The sequence below is a fragment of the Miniopterus natalensis genome, chromosome 2, assembly GCF_054644295.1.
Source record: "Miniopterus natalensis isolate mMinNat1 chromosome 2, mMinNat1.hap1, whole genome shotgun sequence".
In the NCBI taxonomy this organism is placed as follows: domain Eukaryota; kingdom Metazoa; phylum Chordata; class Mammalia; order Chiroptera; family Miniopteridae; genus Miniopterus; species Miniopterus natalensis.
The window spans coordinates 1,453,764-1,468,001 of record NC_142082.1 but is presented as its reverse complement, the minus strand read 5'-3'; the positions used below and the strand labels follow the sequence as shown (position 1 = coordinate 1,468,001).

The 14,238-nt window shown below is 49.9% G+C and overlaps 1 protein-coding gene across 1 annotated transcript in view; it reads left to right on the top strand.

The window, feature by feature from the left end:
* Positions 1 to 11,601, top strand: part of LOC148093619 (CUB and sushi domain-containing protein 1-like) — a 379,865-nt gene extending 368,264 nt beyond the window's left edge. Inside the window, exon 4 of the mRNA XM_087815025.1 lies at positions 11,543 to 11,601. Within this exon, the coding sequence (XP_087671151.1) occupies positions 11,543 to 11,601 (59 nt within the window). The remainder of the gene's footprint in view (positions 1 to 11,542) is intronic.
* Positions 11,602 to 14,238: the final 2,637 nt, after the last annotated feature.

Sequence of the window (14,238 nt, the reverse complement as noted above, 5' to 3'; positions counted from 1 at the left end):
GGCTCTGCACCAGAGCGGCTCTCCCAGAACAAGTCTCCATTAAGAAGCTCACATAAAAGGCAGATGGGTCTGAACCAGGAAAAATCTGACTGAGATTAAATGTAGGCCTTGGAGGCTGCGGTGCGCCTGGATTCCGCCGCGGTGCCCAGCCGGGCTCTGGGGAAAGTCCTGGGGGCCGGGCGGCGGGCCCCGCGTGGGAGGCGACCGAGGCCGTTCTCAGGGACCGCGTTTGGACCCGTCGCCAAGTCTAAGAACTCACTGGGTCTAATGGGTAGGCCCAGAGCCCCCGGCCACACGTGCGCTGGACGACATGAATGCCAAACACCTGGAGGCTCGGACGCAGGCACCTCGCGGGAAAACCGTCCTCAGTGGGACCGGGAACCGCACGACCCAGTGGACGGCGCCCGCTCCTCTTAATTCATAGACCCGGGGAGCCAGCACTCCCACGCCCACACGTTTTCTCTTATTTTTAATCTTCTCATCATTTTTTTTAACTTTTCAATTACAGTTGACATATGCAAGTCCACACATGTTTACTTACTTTAATTTTTATTAAATGTATTGGGGTGACATTGGTTTATGGGATCGTGTAGGCTTCAGGCGTACGTTTCTACTATAGAAGATCAGTGCACTGCTCTGTGTGCCCACCACCCACAGTCAGACCATGTCCACCCCCAGGTATGAGGCCCCAGGCACCCCCACCCCCACCCCTTCCCCTGGCAACCCCCACACGGCTGTGTGTCCACGAGTTTCCGTTTCATATCCCACATAGGAGTGAAATCCTGTGGCTCTTGGCCTTCCCTGCCTGACTTATTTCTCTCCGCATGACGTTCCCCAGGCCCCCCGTGTGGTGGCAAACGGCAGCACCTCACCCTGTCCCCCGCTGAGTCGTGTGCACTGTGCCCACGTCCCGCCCGCTCTGTCCAGTCCTCGGTCGCAGGACACGGTGTGTATTTTAACTGCTGTCCTTCCTAACAGCTCTGTGGATTGTGTTTAACCCGTAGTTACTGCTCTAACCACATACTTTTCCAAATCACTGCTAGTTGGCACGGTGCTATTCCGTGTATCAGTTACCTGTGCACGTGTCTGTCTGCCGCCATGGATGGTGTGGAAATTCACGCGGGCAGACGGGCTCACCAAGTGGGTGCCCCCGCCATCCGCCCAGAGCAAGGCACTGCGGCGGGAGAGGCCCATGGACCTCACCCAGGAGACGGGCATTACCCTGAGGACTTGTGATCCAGGCCCTTCCCCTCACCTCGATGACTTAGGAAACTTATTTTAACAGCCTGCGAAATGCTTTCATCTTTTCGACATAGACTCAGCTGAGCAAAGATCAGAACCCAAAAGACCAAACAAAATGCCAGTTCGTCAATTTATAATGAGACGTACGGTCGTCCCGGGGTCTCTGACCCTCACTGCTCCCGCACTAGACACAGCACCACATGAAGATAAATCACTTTCATGAGATGGCTGGGAAGGGAGGCAATCCCCTCACCCACAAATACTCACTAAACGTATTTCCTAAAGAGAGAGCAAAGGGTGTGCGGTCAGTCGCGTGTGTTAGCAGCAGGATGTGAGATAGAGGAGTGAAGGGCCTGGTTGGATGCCCGGCCCATGGCCACAGGGACCAGCACCTGACGCAGCTGGGCCTGGGGTCCCACAGCTCACGCCCCGACACCCAGAGGCACGTGAAGCTGGGTATGACTGGGCGTGAATGGATGGGGGGGCTCTTTTTAAGAGAAAGAATACCAAGTCATAATTCTACAATTAAACACTCAGTTAGCATGAGGAAAAATATGACAGAATATACATTTTGAAGAGCTAACAAATAGCGAAGTCATGAGAAAGAAAGTCACACAAGGGAAAAACAATAACCTTATTAACTGCTGGACTCAGGGCTGTAATCCTGTGGAAACTGCACCCTTTACAGCGTCTCCGTGACTTGACGCCAGCTCTGTGCGCCTGAGGCTGCGCCTGGCTCCCCAGGGAGAACTGAAGTTCCCAGGCAGCCGGGTGTCATTGCCACTGTGGCTGTGGGTCACACACGGGGAGGACAAATGGTGTCACATGTGCGAATTGCCAGGTCGGGTCCCCTGTAGATGTTATATTTGAATATTTGTTACTCTCCCTATTAATAATAATTCTCAGTTTGGGTTGTCTCCTCATTTTTTTTGAAAATTGGTACTGAATTTTATTAAATTTATTGGGGTGACATTGGTTAATAGGATCGTAGGTTTCTGGTATGGATTTCTAGTCTCCTCGTTTTAAACATAAAACTTCTGCAACTCTGAGAATTTACACAGCAAACAGAAGTCACCGTCTAGCAAGGGTTAGGTCCCAGCTGCCGGCAGCAAAGCTCCAAGGCTGCGCACAGGTTAGGGCTCGGCAGACGGTGTTGATTAGTACAGTTGAGCCCAGTAGTTAAGAAAGAAGCTCCTCAAAAAAAACCAACACAGAAATCCCCAGAACAGATGCTGTAGCTCTGCCAACGCACCTGTGAGCTGGAGACTTCTCGTTGGTACGAACCCGGTTCTGAGGTTTGGAAGACCCCCCGTTTCCCAGGTAGAGACCCCGGGAGAGAAACTGCGCGAGGCCGAGTCTCGGGGGGAACTGGGAGCTGGCAGTTAGTAGCTGAGAAGCTGCGTCACGAATCTGCTAGATTCCCTCTGAAAAGACAGCCAAGCGTTGCAGCAGGAAATTAAAAGTGAGGGCGCAGAGGGGTTTTTACGGCGACCAGTCCCAGCGGGTACTGACGGCCCCCGGGCGGAGGCCGGTCTGCAGGAGCCGGGATGGCCTCCGGCCAGCTGCCCTGGCCCTGCTGCTGGGAGGCCTCTGGGGTCCCGTGGGGCAGAGCCACCCGCTCTGATCACGTTGCCAGATGTGGAGTGTGGGGCATGGACGGCTGCAGACCTCTCGCTCGGCTGATCCTGGCCTTACGCTCGCTATTCGATATTTCCAGAAAGATGCCAAGTAACAGATGAGTAACGGTCTGTGTGCACCTAGACGGAGGCCGACGCTGTGCAGGGGACCACCGCAGGCTTCTACGTAGACGCCTGAGAACCCCCTCTTCCCATGCAGGATTCCTAGAGAGTAACCTTAAAATAGTAGCAATTTAAAATATTAATGCCATCCTAATATTGGGGGGAAAAAAACGCTTTTTTAATTAGAAAGAAGTATTCTGACAATCTGTGGCTATATGCTTTGTCTGATTACATGTAATTTCTAGACGCGTGTCACTGTCAGAGGTTTCCGTTCATCTGTTTACCATGTTCTAAAACATTTACATTTTCGTATTCGACGAGTTATTAATTTGAAAATACATTAATATCTTTTTCCTCATTTTATAGTGACATAATTCCTAGCACAATTTTAGGGTAAGTGATATATTTTGTCTCTGGTTTATTGCAAAAAAAAAAAAAAAAAAGACTCTTAGACAAGCAGTGATTTTGCTCAAGGTCACACAGAAGATCAATGAAAACCTGAAGCAGTTCCCAAATGTCCTAATTTTCAGTCTAGGATATTTCTTTTTTACCAGCATCCCTAAAGACCCTAATAAGATTATTTTTCTTGCCATTTAACATGATATATTCTTAGGCTTTCTGTTCTATGGACACATAATCTGCAGCGGAACATGCTCGTGTTTACAGGTTATCTGAATTCTCAGAGCAGGGTGGACACAGCACAACACTGTTCTAACTTAGCACCAAGTTATTTCTACATTCAGTGTCTAATTGTCATTATGGAAGTAGAAATTCAAGTATTTAACCCGAATGGAGATAGTTTAAGACAGAAATGGGTGATGGATGACCAGATATTAGTAGGTACCCCAACCCCTTCTATGTAGGTGGAGGAAAAATACATGATTAAACTACTAAATTAAAACTTTCCAGAAGTTATCCAAAAGTTAATGACATAACTGGGGTATGTTTCGTTTTCCAAGTGGGAAATTGGGAAAGCTGTTGAGGAATTCCTTCCAGTTACCCTTATTCCTTCCCATTACCCTTATTCCTTCCCATGACCCTTCCCATCATTTGGGCAGTTGCTTGAGGGGTGCTTTTTAGATACACGAGCTAATGGGAATCTGTTGTTCTTGAGGCCGCCACTCCCTGGGTCGCTGCATGTACCGAGCTTGGGATCGCACCTGCCCACACGCACACCTCGGTCCCCTCCACACGCACCTCGGTCCCCTCCACACGCACCTCGGTCTCGTCCACCCGCACCTCGGTCCCCTCCATATGCACCTGGGTCCCCTCCACGCGCACCTCGGTCCCGTCCACCCACACCTCGGTCTCGTCCACCCGCACCTCGGTCCCCTCCACATGCACCTGGGTCCCCTCCACGCGCACCTCGGTCCCGTCCACCCGCACCTCGGTCCCCTCCACGCGCACCTCGGTCCCCTCCACACACGCACCTCGGTCCCACCCGCGCGCGCACCTCGGTCCCCTCCACGCGCACCTCGGTCCCCTCCACGCGCACCCCGGTCCCCTCCACGCGCACCCCGGTCCCGCCCACACGCACCCCGGTCCCACCCACACGCGCACCTCGGTCCCGTCCACGCGCACACCTCGGTCCCCTCCACACGCACCCCGGTCCGGCCCACACGCACCTGGGGCATGTTCTCTACTTTCTCCCAGCGCTTTTATCGCGGACGCTGTGGCAGGAGCCCCCCATTCCCTCTCGTCTCCTCACCCGACATTCGCACTAAGGATCAGTGTCATGAGGACAGTGCTTTAAGTTTTCTCCTGAGGTTAGTTTGAGGGTCAGGGGATGTACAGAGGATAAGGGGGTTGCAGACGACAGCCGGCCCCGTGTCATTTCCTCGGCACCTGGGGGTGAGAATGACTCGAGGGAAATCGCTGCCCCCACTCCCGGGGGATCCTGCCCGAGACCCTGCGCTGTGACGGGAGCGGATCCGCTCCCCGTGGGGGCTCTGTCCCTGGGATCGATCCCGTCACCGCCGAGGATGCCCGCAGGCCCAGGAGGAGCCCAGAGGACCTGGCAGAGACCCAGACGGTCCTCGGGCCACGAGACCAAGGCGGGGCTGAGTCAGCAGGCGAGGCTGAGGGGTCGCGGCTTGGACCAGGAGGCACGGAGCCGGGGGCTGGCTGTGCCCAGAGCCGGGCAGCCGTGGGCGGCAGCCACGTGCCCGAGGGCATCGGAGGGAGCGGGAGAAAGCCGGCGACGGTCACAGGCTTTCCTCGCCTGGGGGACATGTCCAGTCCCCGGCAGCTACACCAAAGCTCAGATGAGGGTGCTTGGGCCAAAGCCGGTGCCCAAGGCAGCAAGTTTAGGCTGCAGGAGAACCTGAGGTTTCCCACCGACCTGCCCTCGGAAACAAGAGAACCTGAGCGGCGCCCCCGGCTGCCGGGGCACAAGGCAGGGTCCCCGTCTTACTGGCCGTAGGGCTCACAAGCCAGGAGCGTTCGCGTCCAACACAACCCCCAGTTCTCTCTTCAAATCAAAGCGCAGGAGGGGGAACATGGCTCCTCCCTCACCACCTGTGGCAGGTTTTTAAAAAATCATTCTGTTCTTCTTCATTATTCAAAGAAAGAAAATAGAATGATGATTTATTTTTGGAACCAAGGACACCTTTCTCCATAAATACATAATACATGTGTGTATACTTAATAGTGCTTTCAATTAATTAGCGCTTGGGTCACAGTGCTGGTAGTATCTTTTGGAAACCTTACCTTTGGGGTTCTCTGAGGAGGGCGAGAAATTTGCTTCAGATCTAAACAGCTGCGCACATTAGTCCGTTACCGGCAGGTTCCTTGAGAACAGTCAACCCATTTTGTGGTGTATTTTATTACCTAGCAAACTGGTATTCGCATCTCCTGTGCTGTGAACATTTTATATATATATACACACACACACACACACATGTATTTTAATATGTTTTTATTGATTTCAGAGAGAGGAAGGGAGAGGGAGAGAGAAACATCAGTGGTGAGAGTCATTGATCGGCTGCCTCCCGCACGCCCCCTGATGGGGATCGAGCCCACAACCCGGGCCTGTGCCCTGACCGGGAATCGAACCGCGATCTCCTGGATCCCAGGTCGATGCTCAACCGCTGAGCCACACCAGCTCGCCCCCCCCCCCCAAGAACATTTAAATCGGTGAGTTATGCTCCACACGCTTCATGGGCGCGTCCTGTGGTGCTTCTGGGTGGAGAACTGGACGTCTCTGTAACTGTTACCGCATCTTAGGAAAATGCCGCAAACGCAGAGGCCCGCTTAAGGTCGAAGCTCACTCTCTAAGGCACTGATGTTAGTAGACACAAGGCCTGGGGCTTGGGCCCGAGCCTGCCCCAGAGCCCACGCTCTTGGTGGGCTGTGCTTGTGGAGGCGCCTGGTCCCCACTGATGTCCTCACACACTGACCCTTTATCAGCCTTGTCAGCGGCAGACGCTGGGGAAGCCGTGTCCCCTTGCGGTGAGCCCAGGACCTAGTCAAACTGGAGGCCGGCCGCCCCCTTGACGGGTTAGATTTGCTGAGACCTGTTCTCACGACATACTCGTGGGATTCTCAGGAAATGGCGCGTCTGGCTCCCTGCGCGCTCCTCGAGGAACGAGTGGCCCAACAGCCCGGGTGCGTTTCTGTTTCAGGGCTTGGCCTTTGCACTGGGAAAAAGCTTCTTCTGGTTTCCCTGTTGCCTTCTGTTCTTCCTCTTCCCTTCACTTCTAAGTCCCCAAATTCAAAGCCGATTTTATTTCTCTCATCAGCTCTTCCACTCATGGCAAATGTATTCTATTGGGCTTGGAAGCACTTTCTATAGATTTTCATCTTTGAGTTTCCTAGTGATGTTCTGACTATTAATTTCCCCCACAGGGCTTCCCCTTATGTGGGGAAAAGACTAGGGGGAGGGTAGGTAATGGAATAATATTCAATGAAGTTATAAAAACATAAACGATTGAAATATTCTAATAAAATTTCAGTGCATTAAAAATTTTAAAATTAATTCAGAAGGTAATATAAAGCAGATTATATAAATAAGGTAAATGGTGGCCTATGAAATTCAATTTGCAATATATCGTCAATAGACACATGCATGTATATTACATTATATATGTGTATTATGTGTAACGTGTGTGTGTGTGTATAAATATATAATGTGAAGAACTACAGGTCAGTAAGAAAAACAGAAAAACCCCAATATGAAAATGAATAAAGAACCGGGCAGGGAACAGGAAGCCTGACTAGTAAACACTGCGGTTCAGCGTCCCCGGCTCAGGAGAGGGGCGGAAGGTAAGCAGGTGAGGGCACAGAGCCGGGACACGGTGGCCTTGCTCCTGGCAGAGGGCTCCCAGCCTGACTGAGGCCACCCCCTGTGAGGTATACAAACATTGTTGCTACATTGTATACCCGAAGCTGATATAATTTGTAGACCAACTATCCTTGACAAAAGCAGGAGATAACTTTTAATTGACGTGAAATCGGCAAACATTGACGATCTAAATACATGGCGTCCCAAAGGTGTGGCGGGCGTGGGGGGGCCCGGGCGGCTGCTGGGTGGTGTTAGTGCAGCAACCTGGCGGAGCGAGCGGCCCTTCCTCCTACAGTTAAACGTGCGCCTTGTGAGCCGTTTAGTTGTTCATCCGTGCAGGTCATCAGACCCGCCCCCCTCATTCCAGAACAGGGAGAACTGGAAACACCCCCAAGTCTGCCACCAGGGTGGTAGGTATATTAATCCAACAATATTCATGTACACTTCATACTTTTGAGCAGTTAAAGGAGTTGTATAGCTTTTCATTTTGAGTAGATTTCAAAACAATTTAAACGTAACAGAATATGTGTCCAACTATGAATTTTATAAATCAGTTATAAACACAGGATATATTTACACCAAGTGAATAATAGAGCTGTTCCTACATCTTTATTGTTTGTAGGGAGGGAAAGGAGAAACCAGGATTTGCAAAAGGCATATGGCACACTTTGACTTGACTTCAAATATTTATTTCTTTAAAAGTATCTAATGTTCTTCTGATAAAAAGTTAACATTTAAAATTTCTTCTTTTGAGTGCGTGAGCAATATAAAGAACTTTGCATTTTTCTGTTAAGTTTCTATTATGCAAGTGATGTTTCTCTTGTTTTCTTTGCAACGTTTACGATGCCTCCTTCGTTCTAATTCCAGGGACCTTGCAGACTGTCATTTTCAAATGCCTCCTGCAGATTAGGGCGTGGGGAGCTCAGCCCCACGAGGCTGCGGGGACAGAGGTGCAGGCCAGTGTCCTCTAACTCGCAGTTCTGTGCTCTTTGTTTGTGCTACAAATGGGAGCACCTGCTGCGTTGACTAGAAATAGGTCACTCGCTCCAAAAATAGTAATTGGCCAGGTGAAGATGCTATTTTGTGTCTAAGATTAGTGAAACATTTTATAATAAATAAGTAAATTTTAATACGTATCACCCTGCCCAGGGTTTCCCAGAAACATTCCCATGATATAGGCTGAGGGGGGAAAAACAAATACAGGAACAGGACCACGTAGCAAGGAGTCACTTCCTTGGCGGGGCTGGGTCCCACCTGACCCATCACCTCTGTGACAAAGGCCATAGACACATAAAGTGTGTGCGATTAGGATTCCCCGATGGCAGCGGTTAGAAGCCGTGAGGACTTTGGGCGAACAGCGTGGTGAGAAGAGGTGGGGAAGAGATCCTGGCATCTCCAAAGTGTGAAATAATAATCTTGTCAAAGCCAGGCTGTGCCCTGCTGGCTTCAGATGCAAAGGGGGGGCCAGGGGGGAGCACACGGAAAGGCGGGTCTTTTGTTCATCGGAAGGAAGGACGTTTTCATAACAATATCCATCTGGGCACAGACCGAGGCTGCTGGGAGTGTTCAGATTTGAACTCGATACCTGGGACTCCACCTTCTAGTCCCAGGTTCCAAACTTTTCGTTCACCAGACAAAGCCCGGGGCGCTCCTCATGCGTCCTGTTTTGTACTTTGTCTAATCCTGGCTGACAGGACTTGGAATAAGAACATTAAGGAATGTTGGTTGGCAGCTGTCATTCATGACTCTAAAAAGAAACCTACAGATTTTGAAGTTCATGTTCAAAGCTCTTCTTTTTAATTCCCGTGAGGTTCCCGATACCCTCTTGAATAAGTTGAATAAATATGTCTGTTTTGGCTGAAATGAAGCACTGTTGCCTCGAAGCTGCCTTGTGGGGAAATATTTTAATTGATGTGGGTTTTCATCTTCAGTCATTGTGAATAGTGTTTCCTGTGAAATCCTTTGCTAAACATTCGATACATTTTTACCACCTTGTCTTTCTAGCGCCCCTGCGTGTTGTAAAGGACAAGCTCATGCGGGAGAGATTCTCAGTGAGCGACCGTGCGATTGTGATACAAAGTAGCAGGTTCCCGGTGATGTAGCTCGAGTCCAGCTGGACACTTAGCTTTGAATCATAAATATTTTTAATTATTATTTAGCAAAAACCAGAGGGGAAAATGTGTACCACTGAATATAGGCTAATGTACTACTTATTATACATTTTTATAAAGATCAGTATCAAACAGTAGAGTTACTACATTTTCAAATAACCCACCCCCGGAGCTTGGATAACTAAGAATGGGGACATGCGCGACTGAACTGTGTTCACACAAGTGGACAAGGCGCGGTACCCGCCGCCCACGTGGCGTCCGTGGGTTCATCTTCCCAGTTCAGAACTTTCCCTTCAGTCCGCTTTATAAAAACCTCCAGTTTATCCTAAACCCAGCAAATGCATTTTTAATCTTAGCCAACAGTTTTATTTTTTTAAATCCCATTATTCCACCAGCATTTTAACAGCCTATTTCAAATTACTCCTTTCCTACAAGTAACAAATCCTCACATGTTGCTTTCCACAAATTCTTCTTTCTATTAGTGATACCAGATGCCTGCGAGGTACTTTTTAATATTAATAATTCCATCTTTCTTTTAGTCAACCAGGATTCGAAAATTGATACCAACTTGCCTTTTCCTTGAATTTCAAGAGCGCAGACGATGTTTTTATTCCATCCCTACTGTTTTTACCGTAATGAAAGCTGCCTTCAGCTCTCCCCCCCCACTAGCCTCACCGTCTGCACCCCTTTTCTGAAATACACACTTCAAACCACTGCCAGGGTCGTCGTCTTCAAAGGCCGCGTTTAGCTGTGGCCTGCGACGTCTCCGCCGGGAAGTGAGCTGTGCACCCTCCATCCTGTGTCTTTCTCTGCTGTGAGTCCTATTTGCTCTTCCAGCCAGCCGGCCTTTCAAGTCTTCTGCAGAGAAAAACAGTCAGGGATGGAGAGCCTGTGTTGGACACTGAGGGGCCGGTGAATCTGGTGGAGATGCAAAGAGTGGAGAACCACTGCGCATGGTTTCAGTGGAAGGGGAGCCAGCGGTGAGAGCATCTAAGACTCTTGGGCAAAAATCAAGATTCTTGTTGAGGCTGGAGAGCAGCCAACAGAACTTGGTGCCATAGAGAAGCCAGGATGGAGAGGGTTCCTGGGTGTCAGCGGTGACGCCAGACCAGAGGAGTCACTGTGACCAGGGGAGGCGAGGAAAGAGTTGGGAAAATGAAGGGAAAGGAAGGAAGGCTGTGGTCCGAGAGGGAGCCTGAATGGCAGAGGGAGGGGCACACTTAGATATCAGAAGGGAGGGGCACACTTATGGGTCTCAGGCGCCAGCTGAGAACCAGGTGATTGAATTTCGGAGAGAATCTGGCCTTTCTAGGGTGGGCGGCTCAGGTGTACCTGAAGCCGAAGATGGAGTTGACGGTTTGGGGATGATGGGAGACCCTTCTCTCTGAGATGGAGTGAAGATCACTTTGAGCCCAACACACACACACCAAGGGCCGAGGTGTCGCTCAGCCCTCCTTCAGCCACTGCTGTTTCCTGAAAGACAATGGGTGCTTTAGTCTTCATAGTTTAAGATTAATAAGCAGGAGAGTGTCTGAAATATACGTAGGAAGAGGTTTTCCTTTTGAAAGTCTCTTCATATCAGTGCCACCATTTTCAAGTCCCACTTTTGCAAATATCTGGTGTTAAAACATTTGACGTTTGGAAAAACAGTGGTTTACTTTTGAGAGGGAAGCCGGTTTATCTGCACAGGCTGTGTTTCTCGTGAGGCTTGGTATTGACTGGATTCCCCACACTGGAGCATCTCAGTTTCTCTTTGGGAAGTTTCTGTGAACATTGAAATCTGTGGACGGCTCACACCCAACTCACTCAGCAAACGTCTGTTAATACTCCACACGCAGGGGCCACCTAGAAGGATCTGAGGGTCATAAATGGTTCTGGTGCTGGGACCCTATGTGCCAGAGCCAGGGCGTTTTGGTGTCCTGGGAGGACATTACAGAAAACACGGTACTCTAGTTTATATATTAGGAACGACGTTGAATTCGTGGTATCTGGGTAGACAGACGTCATGCGAACGGGGGCGTGGGTCCCTGAAGGCCTCTCCGATGTGGACATTCTGAACCACTCTTTCCTTGAGTAAGAAAAAAGAATGATTTCGCCATAAACTACTCTTCTCTGACTCAGGAGTTTCCCCTCCCTCGCCTGCCCTCGAAACCCTCTTTCCCCTGCAGAGGCCTATGGACTCTATCGGACTCTGGAGTTGGGACTCTTCTACCACGGCTGCTGTTAACACACCAAATCCACACTCGGAATTATGTGACCCTGGGTGTCATCTGGAACCAAAGTGAGACATCAGGAAACAAAGGAGGCAGCAGACTGTCCCGTCTGGGCCCGTGGAAACGCGCACCGGTGGACGGAGCAGAGCTTAATTGTGCAGCAGCCGTGGCTCCCGAATCCTGACGCTCAAACTGCGTCCAGAGTCCCCGGCGCCCGCAGAGGCCACTGGCGCGCACGGGATGCCGGGCCTCTCAGAGCTTTGCATGGGCCTCTGGGTGCGCTGTCGTGATGATGAAACGGATGTCGGTTCAACCGCCTATTAACGGTGTGACCTCAAACAGTGGACGTAGCCTTGCTGGGCCCCGAGGCCCTCACGGGCGTCGTGTGAGTTGCTGTGGGATTTGCTGAGGGCGTTCTCCAGCCTCTGACCCGTGGGAGCCGTTCTGATCTCTTTACTTTAGACCCAGAAAGTTAATGGACCTACACTGTCAAGTGATGAAAAACTGTAAATTCAAATCCATTTTAATTTACGCCCTGTATGCTAAAAACTGATGTTGAGGTTCATTTTTCTGCACTTAAAAACAAGAGTGTATAACATCTTTAGGATTTAATGGATCTATAAGTTTTCCAACTTTATTTATCAAGCAAGGTTTCTACTCTAATGTGTTTTATTATAATTATTATAACTCTTGCAATACGTTTAGATGGTAAACGGTGAGCAGGGGGCCCAGGTGGTTTGGGTGTAGGGTTAATGAGGTTGGACCCTCACAGGCCCAGGGAGCTCGGTCGTACTTTCTAGGTAAAGAGCTCAATATGCCCCAGTGCTGCTGAGTCAATAACCTTGACATCTTTGGTGATGTTTGTTTAATGGAATTGAGTTTCTATTTGAAGGGAAGTTTTTGTTGTTCCCAGTGATACAATATATCACACAAAAACCACATACTTTCCTCTCACCAGCATGTTCTTGACTGACTGAAGCTCACAGTACATTAATTTCAGTGCCGTTTGTCATTGAGAGAAGCAGTCGTCGGGTTCTGGGGCCCGAAATCCAAGCTCAGCTTCCTTTCCACCCCTTCCTGGCTGAGGGACCCCCGGAGGTGAGGGGACTGTCATACACTTTTCTCTCCGTGGACTATTTCTACATATATTTGTGCCTCTTTTGCATAGTGACCATGAGTCAATAATTTTCCCAAGAATTTCTCCAAATCATAATAAGTTCATGCTTTACATCACCTTGTAGGCAAATTATGCAAGTAATTTCTCATGGTTATATTTCACCTTATGTTAATTAAACGTGTAATATTAAATTAGCCCTAAGTATTCTATAGCAACTAAATTGTGGCTTTCTGTAGCTTAGGTGGCGCAGAGGATTTGGAACAAGCAATCTATTTACAAATGTTAATAGTGGGCAAAGGGAAATGTAAAAACAAAATCTCACTGATGAACACACAGCACAGTGGGGCTGCCGGAAGCCGATTAGAAACACGCAGCACCTGAGTGTAGGTGACCAGGGACAGGTGTACAGTGGCTCCTGCGTTTGTCCCCGTTTGCCCTGAGGGGTAAGTAGTCTCATGCATAGGGGGAGCTACACTTTGCTGGGGCACAGAGAGCGAGAACGAGGGGATTACACGGCGTCCACAGGCTGTGGAAAGCGCTGCAGTTCCATCAGCGTTCGCTGTAATCCCTGTCGTGAGAGTCACTCGTGAGCACCTTTCTTTTTCAGCATTATACACAGTAACTCATGGTCATCCGGCTACTTCATTTAGGCACTAACCACCGGGGCCAAAATATCCATTCATGTAGATAGACAATTTCATAAAACTTAGAGTTTCAAAGGCGCCAGACTATCCATTTTTCCTGATAGCTTTGCAGTCATTACAGGCAGCCCGAGAAGCGTCATAACTCAAAAGTGCGTAATAGATGAAATTTTTAAAAGCTTAGGAGAAGGACATTTATATATTTAGCCGAGCTTCTGAATAATTTCATTAAGCTCCTGGTTCTGCCGACGTTAAAATCGAGGCGCCGAGAGCGTGTCTGGCCTGTCGCAAGGTTGCCGCCGTTCCTGGCTCAGCTCGAATTACATCTCAGGTCTCCTGTGTCCAAGTGGGATCTTTAAGTGCATTTAAAATGTACTCAAGTTGACTCCTCACTGGGGGAGCGAGAAAGGCTTAGCCTCGCACTGCACGTGGCAGATGGAAATAGATACAAAGTAAAGTAGTTCAGATACAATTATGGAAAGAAAGGAGCCAAACCACTGAAAGCAGAACTGAGGTGGGCCATGGCCTCCACCCTCCGTGGCTGTCCCCGTGGGGTACACATCCTGTCCAGGCCCCTCCTCCGAGCATCGGCCCCCACCCCCGGGGCCTCCCCTGAGCCTCTGGGCTCTGCAGCACCCGCCACCCTCCTCCAGGCAGCCCCCGGGGCCGAGCCACTCCCTGTAATTACTAATCTCTGATTAATTCTCGCTTTTGCCCGAAGTCCTTCCAAAAGACCAGCAACAGACTCTAGGCATTAAAACCTCACTGGTTCAAGCTCACGAAAGTGCAAAAAGAAAAGAGAAATGTGTCTCCATCTGCATTTGGAGGCAGAGCCTGAATGCCTGAGGGCAGTAGAAGCGGGGGGCAGAGGCGAGGCCCCGCTTGACCGCCAC